The sequence below is a fragment of the Phyllostomus hastatus genome, unplaced genomic scaffold, assembly GCF_019186645.2.
Source record: "Phyllostomus hastatus isolate PE091 unplaced genomic scaffold, TTU_PhHast_1.1 phas_contig_86, whole genome shotgun sequence".
Taxonomy (NCBI): Eukaryota; Metazoa; Chordata; class Mammalia; order Chiroptera; family Phyllostomidae; genus Phyllostomus; species Phyllostomus hastatus.
In genome coordinates this window covers 36879360-36903386 of record NW_025333977.1, presented here as the reverse complement: position 1 = coordinate 36903386, position 24027 = coordinate 36879360, and the positions used below count along the sequence as shown (strand labels likewise).

The 24027-nt window shown below is 36.0% G+C and overlaps 1 protein-coding gene across 2 annotated transcripts in view; it reads right to left on the bottom strand.

Moving 5' to 3' along the window:
• Positions 1-7405: 7405 nt before the first annotated feature.
• Positions 7406-24027, bottom strand: part of TPRG1 (tumor protein p63 regulated 1) — a 136641-nt gene continuing 120019 nt past the window's right edge. Inside the window, exon 6 of one of the 2 annotated variants that reach the window (XM_045850770.1) lies at positions 7406-9857. In XM_045850770.1, the coding sequence (XP_045706726.1) occupies positions 9663-9857 (195 nt within the window). In that variant the 3' untranslated portion in view covers positions 7406-9662. The remainder of the gene's footprint in view (positions 9858-24027) is intronic. The other variant, XM_045850768.1, reaches the window with a different exon arrangement.

Sequence of the window (24027 nt, the reverse complement as noted above, 5' to 3'; positions counted from 1 at the left end):
ATAATTGAGGTGTTACTTATCACTCCTTCTGGGGTGACTCCCTGACCTGTGTTTCTAGCCAAACATCCTGTCTCCTGAGAACCAGTCCTTCACATGAAGCTTCAGATTAGACAGGAATATTTTCATTTGATGTCCCATAGCACCTTCATACTCAACTTACCCAGATCTGAACATATTGTATTTCCTGTGAAAGTTATTTTTACTTCCTATATTCCTACCTTTACCATTGGAACGACCATCTGAAAAGTCAATAGCATTAGATGGTGTGTCTCTGCTGCTTGCAGCTCACTCTCCCTGAAGCTAATTCAGTTCATCACTTTTTCCTGACACATCTCTTTTGGCCAGAGTATCTGCCAGTCATCACTCTGTGATGATGTTAGGTATATCCTGCACTCCTGCTAACTGAACTCTGTTCTAAAACTGACAAGCCACTGACTGATGATCCATGCATCACTCAACTAGTCTTCTTTATGATTTTTTTAAACCTCAGTAAAATGCCATTCCTCACTTTCTATAACTATGATACATTCTGCATGTTGCTATGTGTTTTGATGTAACCACAACAAAGTCTTGGGAATAAAAAGGCTTTTGGTAAAATCAAAATACAATTTGTTTCTAAAGTCGGGGAGAAGGCTTAAGTTGGTCTGCTACTTTGTAAAACCAGACCACAAAAAGACGGTGGTTTCACAGAAGCTTAAACATGTGCTACTGAAAAGGGTTGAAACCAAAAAGACTATAGCACCAGGATCATAAAATCCATCACTGATTGATTGCCTAGTATGTGTAAAGGTCTATGTTGGAGGAGAAATTGGGATGCCTTCAAAACTTTACAGTCAATCAGGGGAGAAAATAGTCTTTTTTAATATAAGTCAAGTTATGCATCCAGTAGAATGACCAGCTTAACATCTGTTCCAATCTCTAGGGAGCCTTTGATATTGCAAAAGTGAGAAAACTATTATGATTCTCAGATTCTTTTGTAGCTAGACTCTGGATGTGATTAAGTTCTAACCTAGTCCAGTCTTCTACCTATAAGTGCACAATCTTAGCCAGGTTTCTTAGCCTCTTTGTACTTTGCTTTTCTTTGTTTCAGTAGAGTTTGTGACATTAATGTATTCTTGAGAGGTATCGGTGGGTTCATCGATATACTGAATGCAAAGCCCTTAGCATACACTGTCCAATACCTTTAACACTCAAAAAATTGCCACAGTTACTATTAAGAGGAAAAAATGGAAAGTGCTTCCCATGTCCTGCTTCAGAATAAATAAGGAGGAAGAGGGCAGAATGTGTCACATTCATTTTGCTCTTGCAGATCTAGCAGAAACAATACGGCTTTGGAGCCAGTAGGTGTAGTGGATGCTCCTGATCATTAGATTGTAGCTTAGGTGTGGTGTGATCCTGGTACCTGCTGATAGGACGGCCACTTCCTGATTGCTTCTCTTCCTGTACATGGGAGAGATAACTAAGACTTTGGTGAGCCAATTTTGTGGTGTTGTTCAGAGAATCACTTCTGGAGTCACAGCCTAAAACTTGTGCTTCCAGCCTTTTTAACAACATTGTGAGTACTTAATTCCATGTGTTAAACATGGTGTGTTTAAAATAATGAAATGGCTTGTACTATGTGAAACCGAACCCAGCCCGGTATAGACAGAACGGAACAAGTGGTATCATGTGTCTGCCACTAGCAAACTATAGTGGCTTTGTGAGGTGTATGTGACAGTCACTGGTTCTTATCACTGCTTCAGATCTATCTTCTGATAAAATGAAAAGTTGTCTTAAAGCAGGACATAGAAATTGAATTCAATTTATTTTGCCCACTAGGAGAAATCTCCTTCACCACTGTTTCTCAGGACAACCGTGGAGTAGGTGCCACAGCTGCCCCCTTTCAGATGAGGCAGCATATCAAACAGAACCACTTGAAGGTCAAATTCAAAATTGTTTCCTCAGTCCACTGACTGTAGAGAATTGCCCATACAACCACAGGTATGGGCACCTTAGGCTGCATTTATTTTCAGTACTTGGAGACTGATGGTCAAGTGCCATCAGTCTATGTATCTAGTAGGATTCAGTAGCAATCAAAAAGAAATAAAAGTTATCTAAGAGAATGGAATATCTTTGCTTAAAATCCTAAGGTCTATTTAGTGATTCATCTACAGCAGCTGGCCACAGGTTCCATGCAGGATCTCCATCTGTCACAGACACTTTATGCACCATTGGATCTGCTGTGTGTACAGCCCAAGTGATAAAGCAGTTTGCACAGCAGCCTGAACCTGCTCCAGATTCTTCTTCTTTTCTGTGCCTTACTCAAAATTAGCAACCTTTTGGATTACTTGGACAATGGGTTCAAATAGCAGACCCCAGTAAGGTATATGCTGCCTCTAAAATCTAAAGAACCCCATTCAGCATTGTGGCTTTTTCTTAGTAATAGGAGAGCAGAAAATTTCCAACTGCCTTAGAAAGTGTATCTTGACATGTCTCAGGCCACTTGACATGTTTCATACCCTAATAAAGTCTCTAAAGCTGCAGAAATTGGGGGTGGGAGAATATTTCTATGCATGTGTCACACAATTGTTAGAGTACTTTCTACTTCCTGTTCACCTGGTTAAATCAACATGATATCATCAGTGAAATAAACCACTGGAGCACAGCAGTAATCAAGTTCCGTGTTGTCCAGAATATGACATAGGTTTGAAAGTTTGATATAACTCCAAGTGTGTTTGTTGCTGATCCTGACAGATGAAAGTAAACTGTCTCTGATTACCTTTAGTAATAGGTAAAAATAATTTTAAAAACTTACCACATCAATAACTACATACCAGGAACCAGGAAATGTATTCTTTTGCTCAAGCAACAAACAAACAAATAAACACATCTGGACCAGAAGTTGTAGTTGAAATCAACATCTGATTAAACATGCAATAATTTACTTTCATTCTGTATTATTTCTAGACTTACAACCAAATTCAGCTTCTTACAGTAACTAAAAAAGTGTGATTCATGAGAAGAAGTAATATACTCCAAAATAATTGTGAGGTTTTTGCCAATTTATATCAATAAAATACTAGAGAATATATATGGGAACTGACCCCAATGATATTTAGTTCAACGTGAAACAATCATATGTTGGACTAGACAAAATTTATTGATGAGAGTACACTAGGCTAAGACTCTAGATTCATTGTATTTAAGCCACTAAGAATGTCTCTAAAAGTTTGCTTGACTAAAAGGTGGCCCCCAAAATGTGCACAATGAACAAATATGAAGTGCCAGAGAAAGGTATCTGTGAACTTAGGGAGACCAAGATGCTAAAGTGTTTTTATTACTTAAAACTTTCCCATCTACCTTCTGACTAGACTCCTAAGAACTTCCAGAGACACTGCCTTCACCAAGGCCATGAAAGATGCATTTGTGAGAAGAATCCTAATATCTCTCAACAGAACAGATTTATTGTGGTTCTCTGTAGGCCATCAACTTGGGCAATCTGGATGCAACAGGGACAATGGTATCCTAGGGTGGCAGTTTCTGACTCAAGTCAGACTTCAGCTCACTTATGCTTAGAAAGAGCAAGTAAAATCTGAGCAGGTTGTCCATCAGTCTTTTGCTCTAGGGACAAAACAACCAAGTAACCAATACTGAAGATCTCTGTGTGTCAGGCCATTCTGATTGCTGCTTTGGCTCAACTGTCCATTATGGAAGCCATGCTCACAGTGTTCTCTAGACTAAAGACAAAAAAATAAAATAAAAATAATGTTGGGTGTCAGGCACTATGAAAGAGTAAGTTTGAACTGACTCAGGATAAAATGTTAAGCAAACACTAACAAAAAAAATTAACAAATAAATCTAAAAATCCAAAAAGAAAAGCAATAATTGCTAGGTGCTAATATAAATTTACTACAAGTAATCCAAACTAAAGTGTTCTGATTTGTTCCTTAAGTGGGATTACTAAATTAGAAAAAAGGTGATATGTACATGTATGAATGACCCATGGACATGGACGATGGTGTGGGGATTGACTGTGGGAGCAGGGGGTGGGATGGAAGGAGGAGGGCAAAGGGGGAAAACTTGGATAACTGTAATAGAATAAACAAGAATTTAAAAGAAGAGAGCTTTTAGAATCAAGGTAAACTAATGCAGCAACATGTTTCTAATATTTTTATATTAATTCATACTAAATGTTTTAATTTTATGTATCTATTGATTTAATTTTTATTAATTGCTTACATATTTATTGATGCGATTCTCTGACTCTTAGAGTGAAGGACAGAATTGCTGAAAGCATGATATGTAATTCATTTCCATAATAGTCTTTATGTTTTTACTGTTTCCCACTTAGCTATATTAATGTTTTTCAAAAATGTAGTAATAAATGCAAAATAAGAAAACAAAAGTGGTATCTTATATATAGTATGAAGTTAACCATAAGCTTCATGTGAACAAATAATATGATAAAGAAAACCTGGATTTTATTAACAATATATTGGCAAATGAAGAACAACTACACTCTAACCTGTACTAGACAACCTATATATGAACTGCCATGCCAGTATTGAATGAAATATTTTACAAGAAATATTCACTGGACAAAGGCTACCTCAAACAAGTTCAGTAAGGGTGTTCTGGGTAATCCTTCACATGAAGAATGGCTGTGGTAACTGGGGTTTTCATGTCAATAAATAAATAAATAAACCACTTTGTTGGCAGAGCACTGGTTAGCTGCCTTTATTTAAAGTACAACCATATGAAATAGGAAATTTATCCTGGATAATCTCAAAGGAAGATCTCAGATCAAATGTAGATTAATTTCCAGGGAGAACTATCTGGATGCAATATTCAGAAAAATCTTCCCTTTGCTGTAGATGTTTGGCAGTAGAAATAGCTACTGTAAGAAGCAGGGGAGCCTTTGACTTTTGGATGTTTTTGCAGAAGCTGAGTCTACATTGGCTGTTTGGTGGGGCACAATTCTGCAATAGGTAGGAGGCTAAATTAGATGATTTTTAAGATCTCTTCTAATCTTAGTTTAGATGAATCCACGAAGACTGAGCAGAGAAGGTGAAAGGAAGGAAGAGGAATTTCTGAGACACATGTAGTAAGACAGGATGAGAGCAAGAAGGTGGTTCAGAGAGCTTGATCTCAATATGTGTTCCAGTTGTAGTGTAGCATCAGGATATCTCATGCATATCTGGACACACAGGAGTTCATTAAACTGGGCCTGTTATGCTCTCTCTTCAAACTGACGCAGCAGCTATGATACACTGATTTAGATGACATGCGTCTCCCTGGGAATAGAGGTAAATGGAAAGAGCAGTGGACCAGTAATAGGAAAATGGAGGTTTTAGAATCTAATTCCAGTATTGCCAGAGATTCACCACCTGCTTTTTGAGCAGTTTCTTGCAAATTCACTATAAAGGAGATCTGTGAGATGTGAAGAACTTTTTATAACTGAGTATAAAATCATTCAACAGGCACAAGATCTAGACTCAGGAGTAACATCATGTCTTTGCCTCTCATATTTCACAATGGTTGCAGCTCTGACATGAATTACAAGTCACATTTTTTTTTGTCTGGGGTTTTGAGGCTAAATGGGTTTAGCAAAGGATATCATAATTTCTCTTTGTGGCCACAGAATTGTCCCAAGAGATTGCTACAGTCAAGTGGAATAAGATAAGTATTGACAGAGTCACTGTTACTCCCAAGGCCACAAAGGGAGCACTTCCTTAGCCTCTGAGGAACTGGAATCTCCAAAAAAAATCAAGAGACCTGGCCCACTAACTGCCTTCAGAGCAAGGAGCACGTTGAGGGAGGTGCAGACCAAAGGTGAATTTACACATCAGTGACTAAAGTTTCCTGCCTCTAAGCATAAGAAGTCACTCATGAGCAGCGTCCCTAAACCACAGCTACAGGATGTGGGCACAAGCCCTTGTATAATTGTTGGCTAAGAGCCAATAAGCATTCATCCCCGTGCAAATACTGGGGCTTTTTTGTTGTTGTTAACCTTTGAAAACCACAGGTATTAGCCTCTCTCTTTCTTCCCTTTGGCACCAATCATCTTCTTTTCTCCAACTTGGTCTCTTGTGTGTAAAGAATTTCTGAGGAGCTTTTAAACCTAAATTTAATACTTTTGCCCTCCCCTCTCCTGCCCCACAAAATGCCAGGCAAAGGTTAAGCCTCCTTACAAAATATCTGCTGGCTATGCTGGCTTCCGCAGCTCTGTTTGGGCTTTTTGATTAGAGAGGAAATCAGAGAGCTCTAGCAGTGACCTTAACCTTCAAGAAAATACAGGCAATTTCTGGAAATTCCCTCTAAACAACAGTGACCTATTTTTTTTCTCACTTTAGAATTAACGCAGCAACTATGATACACTGATTTACATGACATGACTTTCCATGGGAATGAAGGTAAATGGGAAGAGTAGTAGACCAGAAATAGGAAATTGGAAGCTTTAGAATTTAATCCCAATGTTGCCAAAAATTTACCATCCATTTTTTGAGCAATTTCCTTCTAGTCTCTAGGCCTTTGTGAAATGAAAGCTTTGGATTAGATGGTTCCTATCTCTGTAAATTGGATTCCTTAGTGATAATTCGGCAAAGGTACAATGAGAATGGGCCTCAATGTATTGTAAAAGATGCCAAACTTGTAAGTTGTCCTTTCTTTTCTGCTTTTGAGGCTAGTCAAATACTAGGCCTCCAAAGAGGCCTGGCATTTGGCCTCTCACTGAGGCCAAATTATTGCTGAGACCAAATCATTATTACTCAGTGAGAGGTCAGGCATGGTGATTCTCGCCCACACAGTGTATTGTAAGTGGTAGAGAATCAATCAGCCTTCACTCTGTACCCAAACGCCCTACATCCTGAAATGGAAACCCAAGCTGAATCCACTGAAGCATAAGAATGTTTTCAAATTAAAGAGATGGCAGATGAGCATTACAGGACTAAATAAACAGAAGGAGAACTTTCTAATCATCAGAGCTTCCCAAGATGTATTAGAAGACGGTGGGTTATCTATCAGTAGAGATGTTCAAGCTGTTTCTGAAAGGAGACTTCCTGGGATTTTCTACTGGGAATTCCTGAATGGCATAAAAATCAGATAAAGAAGATGGCAGTTCTATTTTTTGGACATTTCTAACTGTAAGAGGTTTATTCTTATCTTGAATTACCATCCAAATTTCTGTATACTCTCATCCTCTGATCATAATCCTACTTTGTATACCCCATATATTACTTTAAGACATATCCCACAGGAGAGTCTTTGTGAAATGTGAACACAGTTCTGGTGTCATCTCTGAGTTTTCCACATTAAATAGCTTTGGTGCAATTAAATGCTTATTCTATATCATTATAGGCTGGACCTCAAGACTCAGGGACATCTACCTCCTCTCATCTTTTCTGATTTGATTCCATTGATGATGCTACAATGTATCATTTAGACAGTCATTTGAAAACAGTCCAGTTTAAGTTACAAAGAGGACAAATGTGCAGAGAGAAGTCAATTGTCAGGCTGACCCTTAAATGGTAACTGAAAAGAAAGGGCTGGACATTTCAGAGGCTGCTGCCAACAAATGCTACTATCTTGAGGCAAATGGGGATTTTTCAGGCAACAGTGCTATAGTGATTTGCCAATTATGTCTACTTTAGAACCATTGCCAAAATAATCCAACGACTTTTCATTCCACTACTGTTGACAGGGCAGCTAAAAATTTCAACATTTCCTTTTACAGTCTGAATAGAAGTTCTCTGCCTTGGGGACTATAACAATATTTGCCATCATGGCGGGGAAAGTGGATGCTGGGAAGGGGACAGAGAGGGAGGGAAATACTAATGGAAGTAAACAAAGACAAAATGGAATGAGGTTTATTCAAGACTTGGGTTTTGAATGCCTACATCAAATTGATGTTAAGATTGTATCAGAGGACAAATCTTAGGAATTGAGTAAGTTTTTCAACGGTAGAACTTCAAAAAATAGATGCCACATAAGCAAAAACAATTACCTGAACATTTTTATTTGAATGCCTACCAAGGTGTCCCAGCCTTGAGTCTTGGGACAGGCCAAAGGTTGGTTATAATAATGTTTATGGTGTTCAACATTTAAAACTGATTTTTAAAATAAATTAAAAGTAAGATAAAATTGAAAAATTAAAAAAATACAAGAAACTTGAAAAGTTGAGAAAAGGTGAGATAATCTTCCAGATTGTTCAAAATCAGACATAAGGAGAGACAAAGAGTAAATAATAAAAGAAAGAGCAATGGAAAATAGAATGAGTTAGGACACACCTCAAAACCCTTTGGAAGCCACAGACACTCCCCAGGAAGCCCCTCTGGTGGCATTCCCACTTCTCCCTCAATCATTGTGGCCCTACTTCTATCTGTTTAACATGTTGGGCATCCACTAGAAAGAAAGGGCCTGCTATTTTTCTGTGTGTGTTTGAAGAAAAAACTGCAAACAGAAATGAGCCATTAAAATTCTTGAATAGGGAGTGATATGATCAAATTGTGCTTTAGGAATCTGACAACTAAGAGTAGAATGGATCAGAAGAGGGCCAGCCTTGGAATGAAGATCCCAATTAAAAGGCTATGACCTTTAAAAAAAAAGACATTCTAGAGTCATCCTCCAAGTTGATCTAATAACATACCTATGAGAATGGAAAAGGGGAGGAGAATATGAACAATTTTGGAAGAAGAATGAACAGTTTGACATCTGGGCATTAGAGTATAATGTTAAGCCACATACAGATACATCACTGCTATGGTCTGGGTGTTTGTGTCCACCTGAAATTTCATAGGTTGAAATTCTAAAGCCCAATGTTGAGTCCGAAGGCAGTGATTAGGTCATGAGAACAGAGCCCTCATGGATGAGGTTAATGCCCTTATAAAAGAAGCACAAGAGAACATTTTATCATGTGAGGATATAATAAGAAGTCTGCAACCTCAGAAGAATGCCCTTACCTGACCATGCTGGCACCCTGATCTCAGAGTTCCAGCCTCCAGAACTGTGATAAATACATTTCAGTTGTATATAAGCTGCCCGATTTGTGGTATTTTGTTACAGCAGCCCAAATAGACTAATACAAATACTATATGGAATGGATTTGGCATGGATTTTAACTGGAACCATAAAAATGACACAGAGAAATCCAGGAATTTGAAGATGCTAAATGTGAGAGGCCATTTGAACACTGATATAGATGATCAGCAGACACAAATGCAAAATTAAATCTTGAAGAAATGTCAGGGATGCATATATGGATTTGAAAGGCATTCTTATAAGAAGGGTAGCTAAAATAATAGACAGCTAGACCCCAATGAGACAAAAAATCAGGATCAGAGGGCCAACACCTAAGACCTGAAAAATGCCTAAGTTTAGAGGACAGAGTAAAAAGAGCCCAGAGCCCACCTTGAGTTTATAATCAGGTACCCATTTGATAACATTATCTAATGGGCTTAGGAGAATTTATTTTCTTGTTTTGGGAAATTTGATTATCACTATATAAGGTCTAAAGTATACATTTATCAGTCTAATCAAGCTTTTGGATTTCCTAAGTACTAAATATTCAAAATAATGTAGTGCTATTTTTAAAAAGTTAATTGTTTCAGTCCAAAATGACAGTGGGCTGAACTAGAATCTTCAATTATGATATGTGTATGGATGATGTACTTATATATCAAAGAGTCTCAAAAACCAATACTCCCACGGGCAAGAGAATAGCCAAGTTTGTTGCGGTTTCCAATGAATGACATCAGTCCCATGTAGGTCTCAATCAAAATGGGTTCATTTAACACCATTGGTCCCTTTGCTCTTCCAGATCCACTTGAATTCTTGAGGGCATTCTGGATAGCTGGCACAAGCTTAGACATGAATCCAGACAACTGAAGAGGAAAAGAGGGCCCAGAGTTAGTGAATACAGAGTAGGTCCAGTTGAACCTCCTCCCCAACCAGTCCTTACAAAAGTTGACCACTCTTGGGAGCTTCAATTATTTTTACTTCTTAAATAAGAATCATATCTCAGAATTATTAACATTGCTTCTATTAGTCTTTTAAAAAATTAATCCATTAATAAATTACATACATAAAGACAACTACTTTATTTTATTTTTATTACTGATACTTTGTCCAACATTAAGAAATGAGATAAATAAATATTTACTGACAGTCTATTGTGAATCACATTTGTTGCCCTCAAAGAAGTGACACTCTAATAATCTAAGAAATGAACTTCTAATTATTATACAAAGTTCACAAAAATAAATCATAAAAAGAAGTACAAGATGCTAAGGGAAAACAAAAGAGGGAGAAATCATACATGGTTAGAGAATCAGGAATAACAAAATGTGACTCAAGACAATCCTTTAAGGGCTAATAGGGTTTCAATGACTGAAATAAGGTTAGTGAGGGCCCACTTGACAGCTGCTCTTTTTTCCAACCCAGCATCCTTCCCACTATTTGATATTCTCCTACTAATAAGAGTATTTCAATTTTCATTTGAAGAACTACCCTCATCCATTTAGTCCAAGAAGTTTAAGTGGTGCTGACTTTAGAAAATGACACTCATCTAATCATTCAGAGATATCCATTCCTCTGGTTACAGAGATTGATTCAGGTATCTCTACACAATCAACATGATTGAGAAATCGATAAAATTCAAGCCTGTTAGCATTCATGGCCATCTTTGCCACACATAGTGAGAACCTAACTAAGAATGAATACAACAAAGGTAAAAGAACTAAGACATTGAGAAAGATCAGTTCTTAATAAAGGCATTTGAATTTATCTATTCAAAGGTATTTGAATAGATCAGCCTACCATAAACTTTTAGTTAAATGAGTGAAAAATAAAATTCCTTCTTTGGTCAAGACAAATCCAAATGAATTAAGAGAAGGATAATTCAGGGAGGATTTCAAACAAAGATATAAATAAGGAAATAAATTCAGAAAGCTTTTATCTTTGTATTTTCAATAAGTTGTTTAATATTCATTACCTTGTTCCAATATAAACCTGTCAGGTCTGTAAAAGAAGGTATCATTTCCATCCTAGCAACTAATTCCCATATAGGTAAATGACTTATGCAAAGACACTCCACTTTCTTTATCATAGTAAAAAAAAATAAAAACAAAAACAAAAGCAAAAAAACCTTTTGGAATAGTGCCTACTCACCCTGAGATCCAAATCCATATCCTGGGCAATTGGATCACTAGTCTAAAAAAAAATTCTTAGAGTATATTCCAATATCAATTCAAATGATTAAACATGCTACATAAATTATTCTTCCCATTTCTCCATCAGGAGGTCAATCTTTACTTCAAAGAAGCAAGATACGAGTGACGATTCAATAAAGAAGGAGAAGCCTACAGTCTTTCATCATGATCTAATTTTCTTTTTTAGTTGTATTTTGCCATTACTATTTATCCTCTTACAATCTCTTCCACCTCCACCCACCCCTCTGCCCACACCCATAATCACCATGCTGTTGTTCATGTCCATGAGTCCTTTCTCTTTTTTACTTTCTCCCTTGACCTGTCCTGATTCCTCCCCTCAGAGCTGTCAGTCTGCTCTCTATTTATGAATTTGTTTCTACTTTGCTTGTTATTTCAGTTCAATAGATTCCACATATGAGTAAATCTTATGGTATTTGTCTTTCTCTGACTGGCTTATTTCACTTAGCATAATATTCTCCAGGTCCATCCATACTTTCACAAAGGGTAAAATTTTTCTTCCTTTTTTGTGGCTGAGTAGTATTCCACTGTGGAAATGTACCTTAGTTGTTCTATCCACTCATCTACTGATGGACACATGGGCTGTTTCCAAATCTTGGCTATTGTAAATAATGCTTCAATGAACATAGGGGTGCTTATATTCCTTCAAATTAGTGTTTTGTATTTCTTCAGACAAATTCCCAGAAATGAAAATATTGCATCATAAGGTAGCTCCATTTCTTAAATTTTTTGAGGTAACCCCATGTGCTTTCCACAGTAGCTGCACCAATCTGTATTCCCACCAACAGTACAAAAATGTTTCCCTTTTTTCACATCCTTGCCAACTCTTTTTTGTTGATTTATTGATGATAGTCATTCTGACCAGCGTGCGGTGGTATGTCATTGTGGTTTTAATTTGGAATTCCCTGATGATTAGTAACATTGAGCATCTTTTCATATGTCTATTGGCCATGTATATGTCCTCTTTGGAGAAGTGTCTATTCAAGTCCTTTGCTCATTTTTTTCATTGAATTGTTTGTTTGTGTTGGTGTTGAGTTTTCTAAGTTCTTTATAAATTTGGATATTAATCCCTTATCATGTGCATTGATGAATATGTTCTCCCTAAAACAATCCCATTCACAATTGCTTCAAAAACTATTCAATACATAGGAGTAAATCTAACTGAAGATGTGAAAGACCTATATTCAGAAAATTATACGACACTGAAGAAACTGAAGAAGATACACACAAGTGGTAGCACATACCATGCCCATGGATCATTAAAATGCTCATGCTACCCAAAGAAATCTATAGATTCAGTATAATTCCTATCAAAACACCAATGATATGTTTCACAGAACTAGAAAAAATATTTCAAAAATTTATATGGAACCACAGAAGGTCCTGCATAATAACAGTGATCTTGAGAAAGAACAAAGTTAGAGGAATCATGCTATCTAATATCAAACTATACTGTAAGTCCACAGTAATCAAAACAGCATGGTACTGGCATAAAAATAGACACATCAATCAATGGAACAGATTAGAAAGACTAGAAATAAACCCACACCTTTATAGTCAATTAATATTTGACAGAGGAAACAAGTACATACAATGGGTAAGAGTTGTTTATTCAATAAATGTCTTGGGAAAATTGGACAGATATGTGCAGAAAAATGAAACTAAACCACCTTCTTATGCTGCACACAAGAATAAACTCAAAATGGATTAAAGACTTAAATGTTAGATCCCAAATCATAAAAATCCTAGAAGAAAACATAGGCAGTAAAATCTTGGGCATTGCTCATAGCAATATTTTTTTCTGGTATATCTCCTCAGGCAAGGGAAATGAAAGAAAAAGAAAAAAATAAACAAATAGGACTACATCAAACCAAAATGTTTTCATACAGCAAAGGAAACCATTAACAAAATCTAATTTTCTATGTAGGTTTTATCCTGGATTTTTAATTTTATATCCAATTGCCCTTACATAAACCACTTCTCCATTATGTAAACCACTTCTCCATAAACCACTTAGGCTTAGTTTTCTTATTAGAAAGGGGGAAAATGCTCTAGAATTTAGAATGCGTCTATTATTACTAGCTGACCTTACACATGAGTGAGAAAAGAAAGGAAGAAAAAAACATGCAAATGATACTTCTAATTTGTCAACTGTGTGACACTGAAATTTCACTTCCCCTTTCAGAGCCTTAGTTCTTTTGAAAAGAAGCATTACAATCTGTTTTTAAGATAATATCAGAAGAAAAAAAATAAGTTACTGATCATAAGATGACATAGACTTTGCTAGAGTACTTCAATATCAGTGGGTTTTTCAGAATAAACTAAGGTATTTGTCCCGCTACTTTTTTTAAAGTAATATTTCTTTAACTGGATAATATAAAAACATTAGTTTAAAAAAATAAGGGAAAAGGGCTTACTTTACTGAGGTTAAAGAACCTAACGGACAAGCAGGGTTTTGCTTGTTCTCCATGACTTTCATGTAAAGTGGCAAAGACAGATAGAATGTACATCTTATTACAGTCCCAGCAGCCCCTTTGAGACCTCAGAAAACATCTAAATATCGGTGTTACTTAATGAAACAAACTATAGTCACATAGCCTGGAGATTCTGGAAGTAAGAACATGTTCCTTTCAGCAAACTCAGTGTTTTAGTTCATTGGGTGTGAAAATCAGAGAAAAGTGTTCTTTCTTCAACTTCCAAAAGAGGAAAAGCAAAAAGAAAAGAGTAAGTTAATACCAACTTACACCATACACAAAAATAAATTCAAGGTGGATGAAGGACTTAAATATAAGTCACGACACCATAAAAGTCCCAGAGGAGAACATAGGTAGGAAAATCTCAGATATTCCATGCAAAATATTTTCACCAATATGTCCCCTAGAAGGAGGGACATAAAGGAAAGAATAAACAAATGGGACTTCATCAAATTAAAAAGCTTCTGCACAGTTAAAGAAAACATCAGCAAAATGAAACGGAAACCAATCATGTGGGAAAATATATTTGCAAATGATACCTTGGACAAGGGTTTGATCTGCAAAATATATAAAGAATTCACATGACTCCACAGCAGGAAGACAAACGACTCAATTAATGGGCAAACGACCTGAATAGATACTTCTCCAAGGAGGACATACAGAGGGCCCAGAGACATATGAAAGGATTCTCAGAATCACTAGCCATCAGAGAGATGCAAATTAAAATCACAATGAGATATTACTTCACACTGGTCATCATAACCAAATTAACAAATAAGTGCTGGTGAGGTTCTGGAAAAAAGGGAACCCTAGTACACTGTTGGTGGAAATGCAGACAGGTGCAACTACTGTGGAAAACATTATAGAATTTCATCAGAAAACTATAAACAGAACTGCCTTTTGACCCAGCAATTCCACTGCTTGGAGTATGCCCTAAGAATCCTGAAACACCAATTCTAAAGAACCTATGCACCTCAATGTTCATTGCAGCACAATTTACAATAGTCAAGTGTGGAAGCAACCTAGGTGCCCATCAGTAAATGAGTGGATCAAAAAACTATGGTACATTTATAAAGTGGAATACTACACAGCAGAAAAAAAGAAGGAGCTCCTACCCTTCATGACAGCATGGATGGATCTGGAGAGCATTATGCTAAGTGAAATAAGCCAGGTGGTGAAAGACAAGTACCATATGATCTCACCTATAAGCAGAACCTGATTGATAAAACAAATAAGCAAGCAAAATATAACCAGAGACATTGAAATAAGGAACAGACTGATGGTAGCCAGAGGGAAGAAGGGAGGGGGATAATAAGGGAAAGAAGGGGAAGGGTTGTCAAAGAACGTGTATGAAGGACCCATGGACAAAGCCAAAGAGGGTAGGATTGAGGATAGGAAGTCAGGGTGAGTGCAGCAGGTGGGAGGAGACAGAGGAAAATGGAGACAACTATGCTTAAAAAAAATTAAAAAATAAAATAAAATTAAGTCAAATGCAAAACAATGTAAGTTAATAACATGGCCATTTCATCACTATATTTTAAAATCACTAAATTTAAAAGTCAGAAATAATCTTAGAGTCATCTATTTGAACCACTCCTCTGTTGTTTTAGTTTCCTTACTATATCCCCAGAAGAAGGTATACCCCTCTCCATGGATATATCCAATGAAATGGAACTCACTGCTTTGTAAGCATATCCATTTCATCATAGTGTACAGTGGGAAAATGCTTGTGATTAGATACATAGGTCCAGGTGTATTTTCTTGCACTATCAGTAACTGATGATTAGACTTTGGAAAACTCATTTAATCTCACTGAACCTTAGTTTACACATCTGAAAAGGAGAAAATATAATAAAATTATAATGTTACTAATATCAACCTCATCATATTGTTTTATGAATTTAAGTGAATTATACAAAACTATTTTATTGCTGGGGGGAGGGAGTATAACAGGAATAAATGGTAATGGAAAAATATAATAAAATTGCCCTGGCTGGCACAGCTCAGTGGATTGAACATGGGCTGCGGACCAAAGTGTCGCAGGTTCGATTCCCAGTCAGGGTACATGCCTGGGTTGCAGGCCATGACCCCCAGCAACCGCACATTGATGTTTCTCTCTCTATATCTCCCTCTCTCCCTTCCCTCTCTGAAAATAAATAAATAAATAAATCTAAAAATTATATATATATAATAAAATTAAACCTAAAATATTTTGTAAAGCATATCCTTTATAGATATGAATATTATCACTATTTATAGGTGGGAAGGGTTTTAGTTTTCTTAATCCTATTTCCTTTGATTTCATACTTTGTGAATTTCCTTATATGTATCATAAACTTCAGAAAGGACTTTTTAACATTATAATATTCACTTTTTTAAAGTAATAAAAAGTTAGTTCCCTGTATGCAAAGGGATATATTAAATTATACTCATAAACCATGATTTCAAAAAACATGGTTGAGTATCAACATATTTCCCCCAAGATGTTTATCAGTTATACAAAGGTAAGTACTAATTTTACAGAGAAGAAATCCAGCACACACCACCTTAAGTAAGTGATCAAGTTTAACAACACTTGTAATAAGACACGCCAGCATCACAAGCCTGCGACATGATGCTGTGGAAGGATACAACATCCTTTCTTCAGGATCTGTGCCAAAACACACACATATCTCAATCTAACTACAAGAAAACATCAGATTCAAATTGAGAGACATTACAAAATAACTGACCAATATTTATCAAAAGTGCTAAGAGCATGAAAACAAAGGAAGAATAAGAAACTGTCACAACTTAGAGGACAATAAAGACACAAAAACAACACGTAATAAAGGATTCTGGACTGGATTCTGGAATAAACAGAGCACATTAGGAAAAAAAAACAGTGAAATTTGAATAAGATCTATAGTTAATATTATTTGCCAATGTTTAATTTCCAGGTTTTGATAACTATACTATAGTTATGTAAGTTGTTAGAAGAGTTTGAATGATAGATACATGGAAACTCTACTATATTTGCAGTTTTTTATGTAAGTCTAAAATTAACTCAAAATAAAAAGCTTTGAAAATATTTCTCTCCCAAAATGTTTGTGGTTTTCCATTACTCAAGAAGGACATTTTAAAAGAAATACAGGTGCAAGAAAACATTATTACTTTGTTTCTCTTATCTCTATATTTTTAATATAAACCTATATCAAAATTATACAAGTATCAGTAAATTTCCATTTAATATTTTATTTTCTGACATGAATTATGCAAGGCATTGTGTGAATTCATTGAATAATTTTCTATCCATAGCAGTTAAACATTTTTTTATTTTAATTTGTATTTTTCCTCTAAAAATTTCCTCTGAATGAATTATATTTTTGCAACCTTTACATCAAAAATTTGATTTTTGTCCACTTCAAATTTAGCCATTATAAGGTTTCTTCAGATATTATTTTGAATATTATTATTTTCCTGAGTTTGATTTAGTAATTTTATGATTAACTTTATTAAGACTAACTTTCCTCAGACAAAACTTTGATTCTTTATGTCAAAAATAATATGTAGTTTGTCCATTTGTTTACCAGCAATGAAGTTTACCCAGTGCCATTTTGTTTTAGTTGCTTTAATATTCTGCATGTATATGAATTATTTCTATCAGTGCTGTAAACTAACTCTGTGTTTCACTAACAGATGAAAGGGTATCTAAAATCATTCAAGGAATGTTGATGAAGCACCTACATTATACTGCAGGCATGTTCTCTGTGCTGTGAGAAGACAGGCAAGAATCTTGCTCTCATGGAGTTTATATTCTTTTGGTATGAGACAAAAATTAAATGTAGATACAAGTGATTTTGGTAGTGATAAGTTCTAGGAGGAAAGTAAAATGCAGTAAAGTGATAGACAGTAATGTGATTAAAGGGAACTTTCCATATTGTATCCAGGGCAAGTCTTTCTGAGAAAGCAAAACTTGAACTGAGGTCCAAATAATGAAAAGGAGGCAGCCACTTGGAGAAGGTATGCGAGGAAGAAAGTAACAGCACCACAAAGCCTGTGAGGTAGGGATACACTTAGTTTACATAAGGAACACAGAAAAGTTCTGTAAGACTAGATTATAGTAACCAAAATAAAGAGGTAGGAGCACTAGACATGAAGAATCCTGTGGACCATACTGAGGACTTTAGATTAAAATGATTTTAAGGACAAGTTTAATATTGCAATTTTTATTTATAAAAAAATGTAATTCTGGCTGCTGGTTGGAGAAATTGCTCTTAAGGTCAAGAACAAAAGCAGGAAGATGAGTTTGGAGGGCACTTCAGTAGTCAGGTTAGAGATGATGGCAGCTTGGACCAAGTAACAGTGGAGAACATAAATTGGGGATATTTTTCAAGATAGAGCCATAGAACCTGTTGATATGATTAAATGTAGGAGGTGAAGAGAAGAGAGGAATTGAAGATGACATTTAGATCTTTGGTCTGAGCAATCGAGTAGGTAGTGGTCTCATTGCTGAGTTGGGAAAGCCTCTGGCAGTAGGGTTCAGAGATGGTGAGGTGCAGTGATCAAGCGTTCTGTTTTAGATATGTTTTTGAGGTGTCTAATCAGTAAGCCTCAGAGATTCACCATTGCCAGCTGGAGTACACATGAGCCTGAGGCATGAAGAATAGACAGATGAAAAGTCCATATCTAAAGTTAAAAATTCCATAATAATAATTGTAGATCCAGAGTCAAGAACAGTATTCACAAGTGAAGTTAATAGCCTAAACAAAATAGGATACAGGATAAGGGTTAAAAATCAACTAATTCAGTAAACTTGTGTTGAAAACTATGCTCAGCACTGGGGAAAATGCAGAGGAGACCTAAGTGAACTGAGGGCCTAAGAGTTCCAAAGATTTGTCTAACACAAAAAAGCTAGCAAACAGCTGAGCAACATCTTGAATTCAGGTCTCTTAACATAAGTCCTGACGTCCTCTCTTCTATAAAATACTGCTATTATTAGCAGTAAAATTCTAATATTTAAAGGAAATTTCATATTCCTTATTTTCTAAAGGTAGAGAGAAAAAAATTGGACTCAATAATTTTATAACCACGTTCCTTAGAACACTGGATTCTCCCATAGGGTGGGTGACAATATAATTTATCATTAAACCAGAATTCTTTTGAAAAGCAAGAAAGTACTGTTATTAACAAGGTTGGGACAATAGATTCCCGAGGGTATGGGGAGATGGTGTGGAAGAAAAGGCAGAAGCCAAGGGGATAACCTGCTTCAGTCTCTGCAATCAAATCAATTAGAACCTGCTCAATTTTTATCAGTTTTATATATTTAAGTCTGCATAAGATTTTATTTTAAAAAGACTTTTGTCTTTTAAGAACATTGAAAAACACAGTGCTAAGCTTGCCTAGAAACCTCTAGCTCTGAATACTCAACCCACAAGATCTATAGTGTCCACATTTCTATTCATCTTAAAAGCCAAGCTTAAATCCTATCTTGCCCACAATGCCTTCCCCCACACACACTCATGGCAAATGTTATTTTTTGTTCTATTACATTACACTTATACCTCCACTCAAGTATTTCAGGCAGTTCTCTAAGAACTAGAATAATAAGTACCATTGTCTGTACAATTAAATCAAGGTTTCTCTACCTTTGGGACCTTTGTTATTTGGGGCCAGATAACTCTTTGGTGAAGAAGAGAATATTCTCTGCATTTTAGGAAGTTAAGAAGCATCCCTAGTCTCTAAACACTAGATGCCAATAGCAACCCACTCCAGGTATGACAACCAAAATTGTCTCCACACATTGTCCAATGCCCTCTGTTGGGAAAATCATCCCCTGTTGAGAACCACTGAACTAAAGAAAGTACAGCATGATATAACTTGAGTACTGAAATCAAACAGATCTGGTCTTAAGTTGCAAATATGGCAATCACTAGCTTAGTGAAGTTTATACTTCCTCTCTGAGTTTCATAGTTCTTTTTCTATAAAATATGGCTATTAATAGGATCAAACTCATAATTTGTAAAACTTAAACAAACTTAAACAAACAGTTTGTACATAAGTTCCTTGTGTGTGTACACACTTGCTCATGCATTTCAGGAAGGGGAAGGAAAATGTGACAAGGATGAAGTTTGGAGTTATATTGAAAAGGCCATTGAGGAAGCCTATTGCTAATAATCAATAAACATTGTCAATAACTCATTGACATCATCATCATCATCATCATCATCATCAAACTATGATTTCCTAAAGGCCAAAGTACAATTAACCTCAACATTTCTATTGCCAGCACCTTCTGGAGAATCCAGACACCTTTTCATAGGTTAACAAATGTCTGGCAAATGAGATTACTGAATGTCTCCCCAGTCCTCATCACAAGCTTCATTTCGTGAGAATCCTTTGTGGCCTCAGAATCTAAGTGCTGGAAAGAAAAAGATGACACTACTTCATACTCAATGAACTTGGCATTTCATTAGAGTCAGATGCACTTTATTTCTAGTCATTTCAGTGCACCAGCTCAAAGGAGGAGGGGCCAGGAAGGCAGAACAAGCAGTAAATTGAAGGAGAGGCAAACAAAAGGCCAAGTCCCCAAGCTGGCTCTTGAGCGTTTCAAGCCCCTGAACTCAGACTGTGTGACAAGAACGCAGTGTCATCTGATATGAATGCCACCAGCCACATACTTTTCTCTAAAAGCTTTTATACACCCACCCCTGGCTCCTTCTTTTATTCCAGTCTCAAAATCATGAGGTCAAATTTTAACAACTCCGATTACACAGGGGCTGTATGTTGGTTAGGGTAAGGTGTAGCTGTTTGTGTGTGTGTTTGTGTTGGGGAGGTAGGGAGTGTTGAATGTTTTTGACTTTACAACAATTATTTACCAGCTGAATGGCTGGGCACCTGGTTTGCTTCAGGTGCTGTCTGCCAGCAGTTCACTGCCCCATGTCTCAGTTTTCCTTATTACAACCATCACTTGCTTCCTGTTTGTACAGAGTAAAGAGACCTGGTTTCATGCCTGCACAGCCACATTCCTCAGTGAGCAGGTTTTCCAAGCCCTCAGGCTATAAGTTTTAGTCTCCCTATGCAGAAAGTGAAGCATGCTGGGAATCAGTAAGTCCATCCAATACACAACACTGGAAACCACTTGGGAAGTTACACAGCTGGACAAAATGTCTGTATCACCCTTTCACATTTTATTTTGAATTATCTTTATGGAGACACCATGACTGTGGGTATGTCCAGGTATGTGGAGAGAAAAAGGAATATGAGGCAGAAACTTCTTTCCTACAAAAGAGAGGTTTCTATACATCCTAATTTGTATCCTCATCCTTTTCCATTACTTCAGCTTTCCCATCAACATAGACACACTCTTTAAACTCCAGCTAAAATGAACTACTGTTTCTTTATCCAAGAACATTTCATGTAACTTTCTAATTTTCAGCTTCTTATCATGTTTCTTTTACTTAACACTTCTTACCCAACCTTCTTTGATGCTTAAATCACTCATACCTTGAGATTCACATCAAATGTCATTTCAACTGTTAACTTTTAGATTTATCTGTTCCCTCTTTTGAGCTCCCAAAAACCTTGTGAATCCCTCTACAAATGGTTTTAGCACACTGAATTGTAATTTGTGCTCCGACTGGTGTGGCTCAGTTGGTAGGGGTATCGCTCCATACAATGAAATTTCATTTTTTGATTCCCAATCTGGGCACATAACTAGGAGTGCATACTAGAAGCAACTGATTGATGTTCCTCTCTCACAATGATGTTTCTCTCTTTCTCTCTCCTTCCCTTCCTTTCCCTCTCTCTAAAATCCACAGGCATGTCCTTGGGTGAGGATAAAAAAGAAGTAAAATTATAATTTGTTGATTACCTTTTTTTTGCCTTCTCCCTTTCCACTATAAGTATCTGGAGGGTAAAATCTGTTTCATTCTTCTTGGTATCCCAGATTACTAACACACTGCTCAGCACATAGTGTTCAATACCAGGTAGGTACTCAATGAATACTGGTTAAATTGATATGAAAGGAAATGAAAGGGCTAGGGATATAAAGTTACATTTGATTGCTAAAATATTGATTCACTTTTATAATTCCCTGAAAAAGAAAAGGTAACAATGCCAGAAAAGAATAAGAAGGATTAGAAAACAGATCACTTTAATTTGGCTGTAGACCTTCCGTGACCCATTCACTATTACTTGACCAGCTCTGGACTCTCACTAGTCACTCGGAGCAAGACTCTCCACACACTCTAGGAGCCTAACAAGTCAATAATTAAAAGAGGGAAGATACTGCTAGAAATTGCAAATGTTAAGTTAGTGAAATAATGGAGGATAATTTAGACTGGTCATAATGTGTAATGTGACATTATATCATATCACATCAATGAATATGAAAACACACAAAGAGTTCCTTCAAATTTAAATACATTTGTCTGCATATTAGCAAATTGTTTGATGTAGAAATAGAGCTATTTTATTGCAATACCTTAGTCAACTCAATCACTCTAAGTAAGTAGGTTTTTATTTTTTTAATTTTTATTATTTTATTCTTATTTATTGACTTGAGGGAAAGAGAGAGAGATTTGCTGTTCCACTTATTTATGCATTCATAGATTGATTCTTGTATGTGCCCTGACCTGGGATCAAACCTGCAACCTTGGTATATCAGGATGATGCTCTTATGAACTTAGCTACCTAGCCAAGACTAGGTACTCTTATTTTTAAAATGCAGATAGCTGTTCTCATCTCACAAGGCTTTGTTAGTGAATTACATGAAAACATACAAGCTATAATAAACATAAATTATAATTATATAATATTATATGAGATTATGTTTACATCTTATAATAATATAAACAATACCAAAAAGTATTATTTTATATTTTCACAACTATTTTATATGAATAATGCAAAGTATGTGCATGCAGATTGGAAAATGTCAGGGAGGCTCAGGGAAAAGCAACAATGTCTGGAAAGAGACCATTTGTCCATCATAATTGCCAGATGTAGAAATGCTGTAGTGAGATAGATTTTTAAGAATGTATTTTGGTATATTATTGTGTAACTTTGTGATTTTTTAGATCAGTGAGATGAGAAGATAATATAAATTAGAATTTGAATGACATTTGTGTCCATGAAGGTTCTTTCCTAGGGTAATTTCCTAGCCAATCAACCCCATGACTCAACTTTGATTCGATGTTGTATAATCTGAAACCTCTGTCACCAGCTCAGCTTTCTCTCCTGAGCTTTAGACCTAAATTTCTAACTGTTGGACAATAAACTCTACCCCATGTTCCATGGACATTTCAAATTCAGGTCCTAAACTGAACCTCCAAAACTACTCTTCTTTTAGCTTCCCCCATTTAAATTAATGGAATCACCATCTACTTAGGCCGAAAATGTGTCACCTTTGAAATCTGCCTCTTCTTCACCTAAAATATCCTGTCAGTTACCTTCTTCCATTGATTCTATATTCTGAATATCTCAAAATGTCTTCATCTTCTCTCCATTCCTACTGCCTCTAACTTACTTTAAGCTCATCCCATCTACCTACGGAGCGGGCCAAAATAGTTTTACAGCTATGAATACACAGCACAGAGTTTACTCATATATTATTATTTATTAATTACAGTGTTATTTTCCATATGAACAACTGCAAAACTAATTTTGCCCTACCCTATATTTTTTGAGCAATAAAATTATGATGATGAATATATAGGATCAAACTCCCTCTAAATAGAATTACTCTTTGTCTAAGAACATGCCTTTTACCTGCACATGCCTCCACCCCTCTTCATTTCATCCAAACTTCTGTTTAAGCCAACTGGTACTCATTTAAAAATCTCTGCATTTTTCTCTGCCTCCCCTATTAAGCAATGCATTCCACAAAGGGGAGAATCTTATCCCATTGATTTCTATACCCTTAACAATAATCATAACTCCTGCATTTTGTAGGTGTCAGGAAACATTTATTGAATAAAGATCTACAGAAAAAAAAGATTTTGAGTAAAAATAAATTTGGATATTTTTACATAAGAAATTACTCCATTATATTGTAAATTATTTGAAGATTCTGGCTTCATGTGACTCAGCCCTCCATGATTCCCTTTCCTGGACCATAATAGTTTTGTCAAATTAAATTGTTTCAGGTATTTGATTTAGTTATAAAATTTTATCCATATTCTTTTATTTTTACCTGTTTTATTCATAAAGGGAATGGAAAAACTAGTTTATTTTACCCTTTTAACATCTCATGTTATGCCAAAATGTTCTTATAAAAGGTATTGTGTCTCTAAAATTATCTTTTCTTCTTATTTATTCTTTTAGTATAATATGACTGAGTCTTAATCAAAGCCAATCTGGGAAAATGTTCT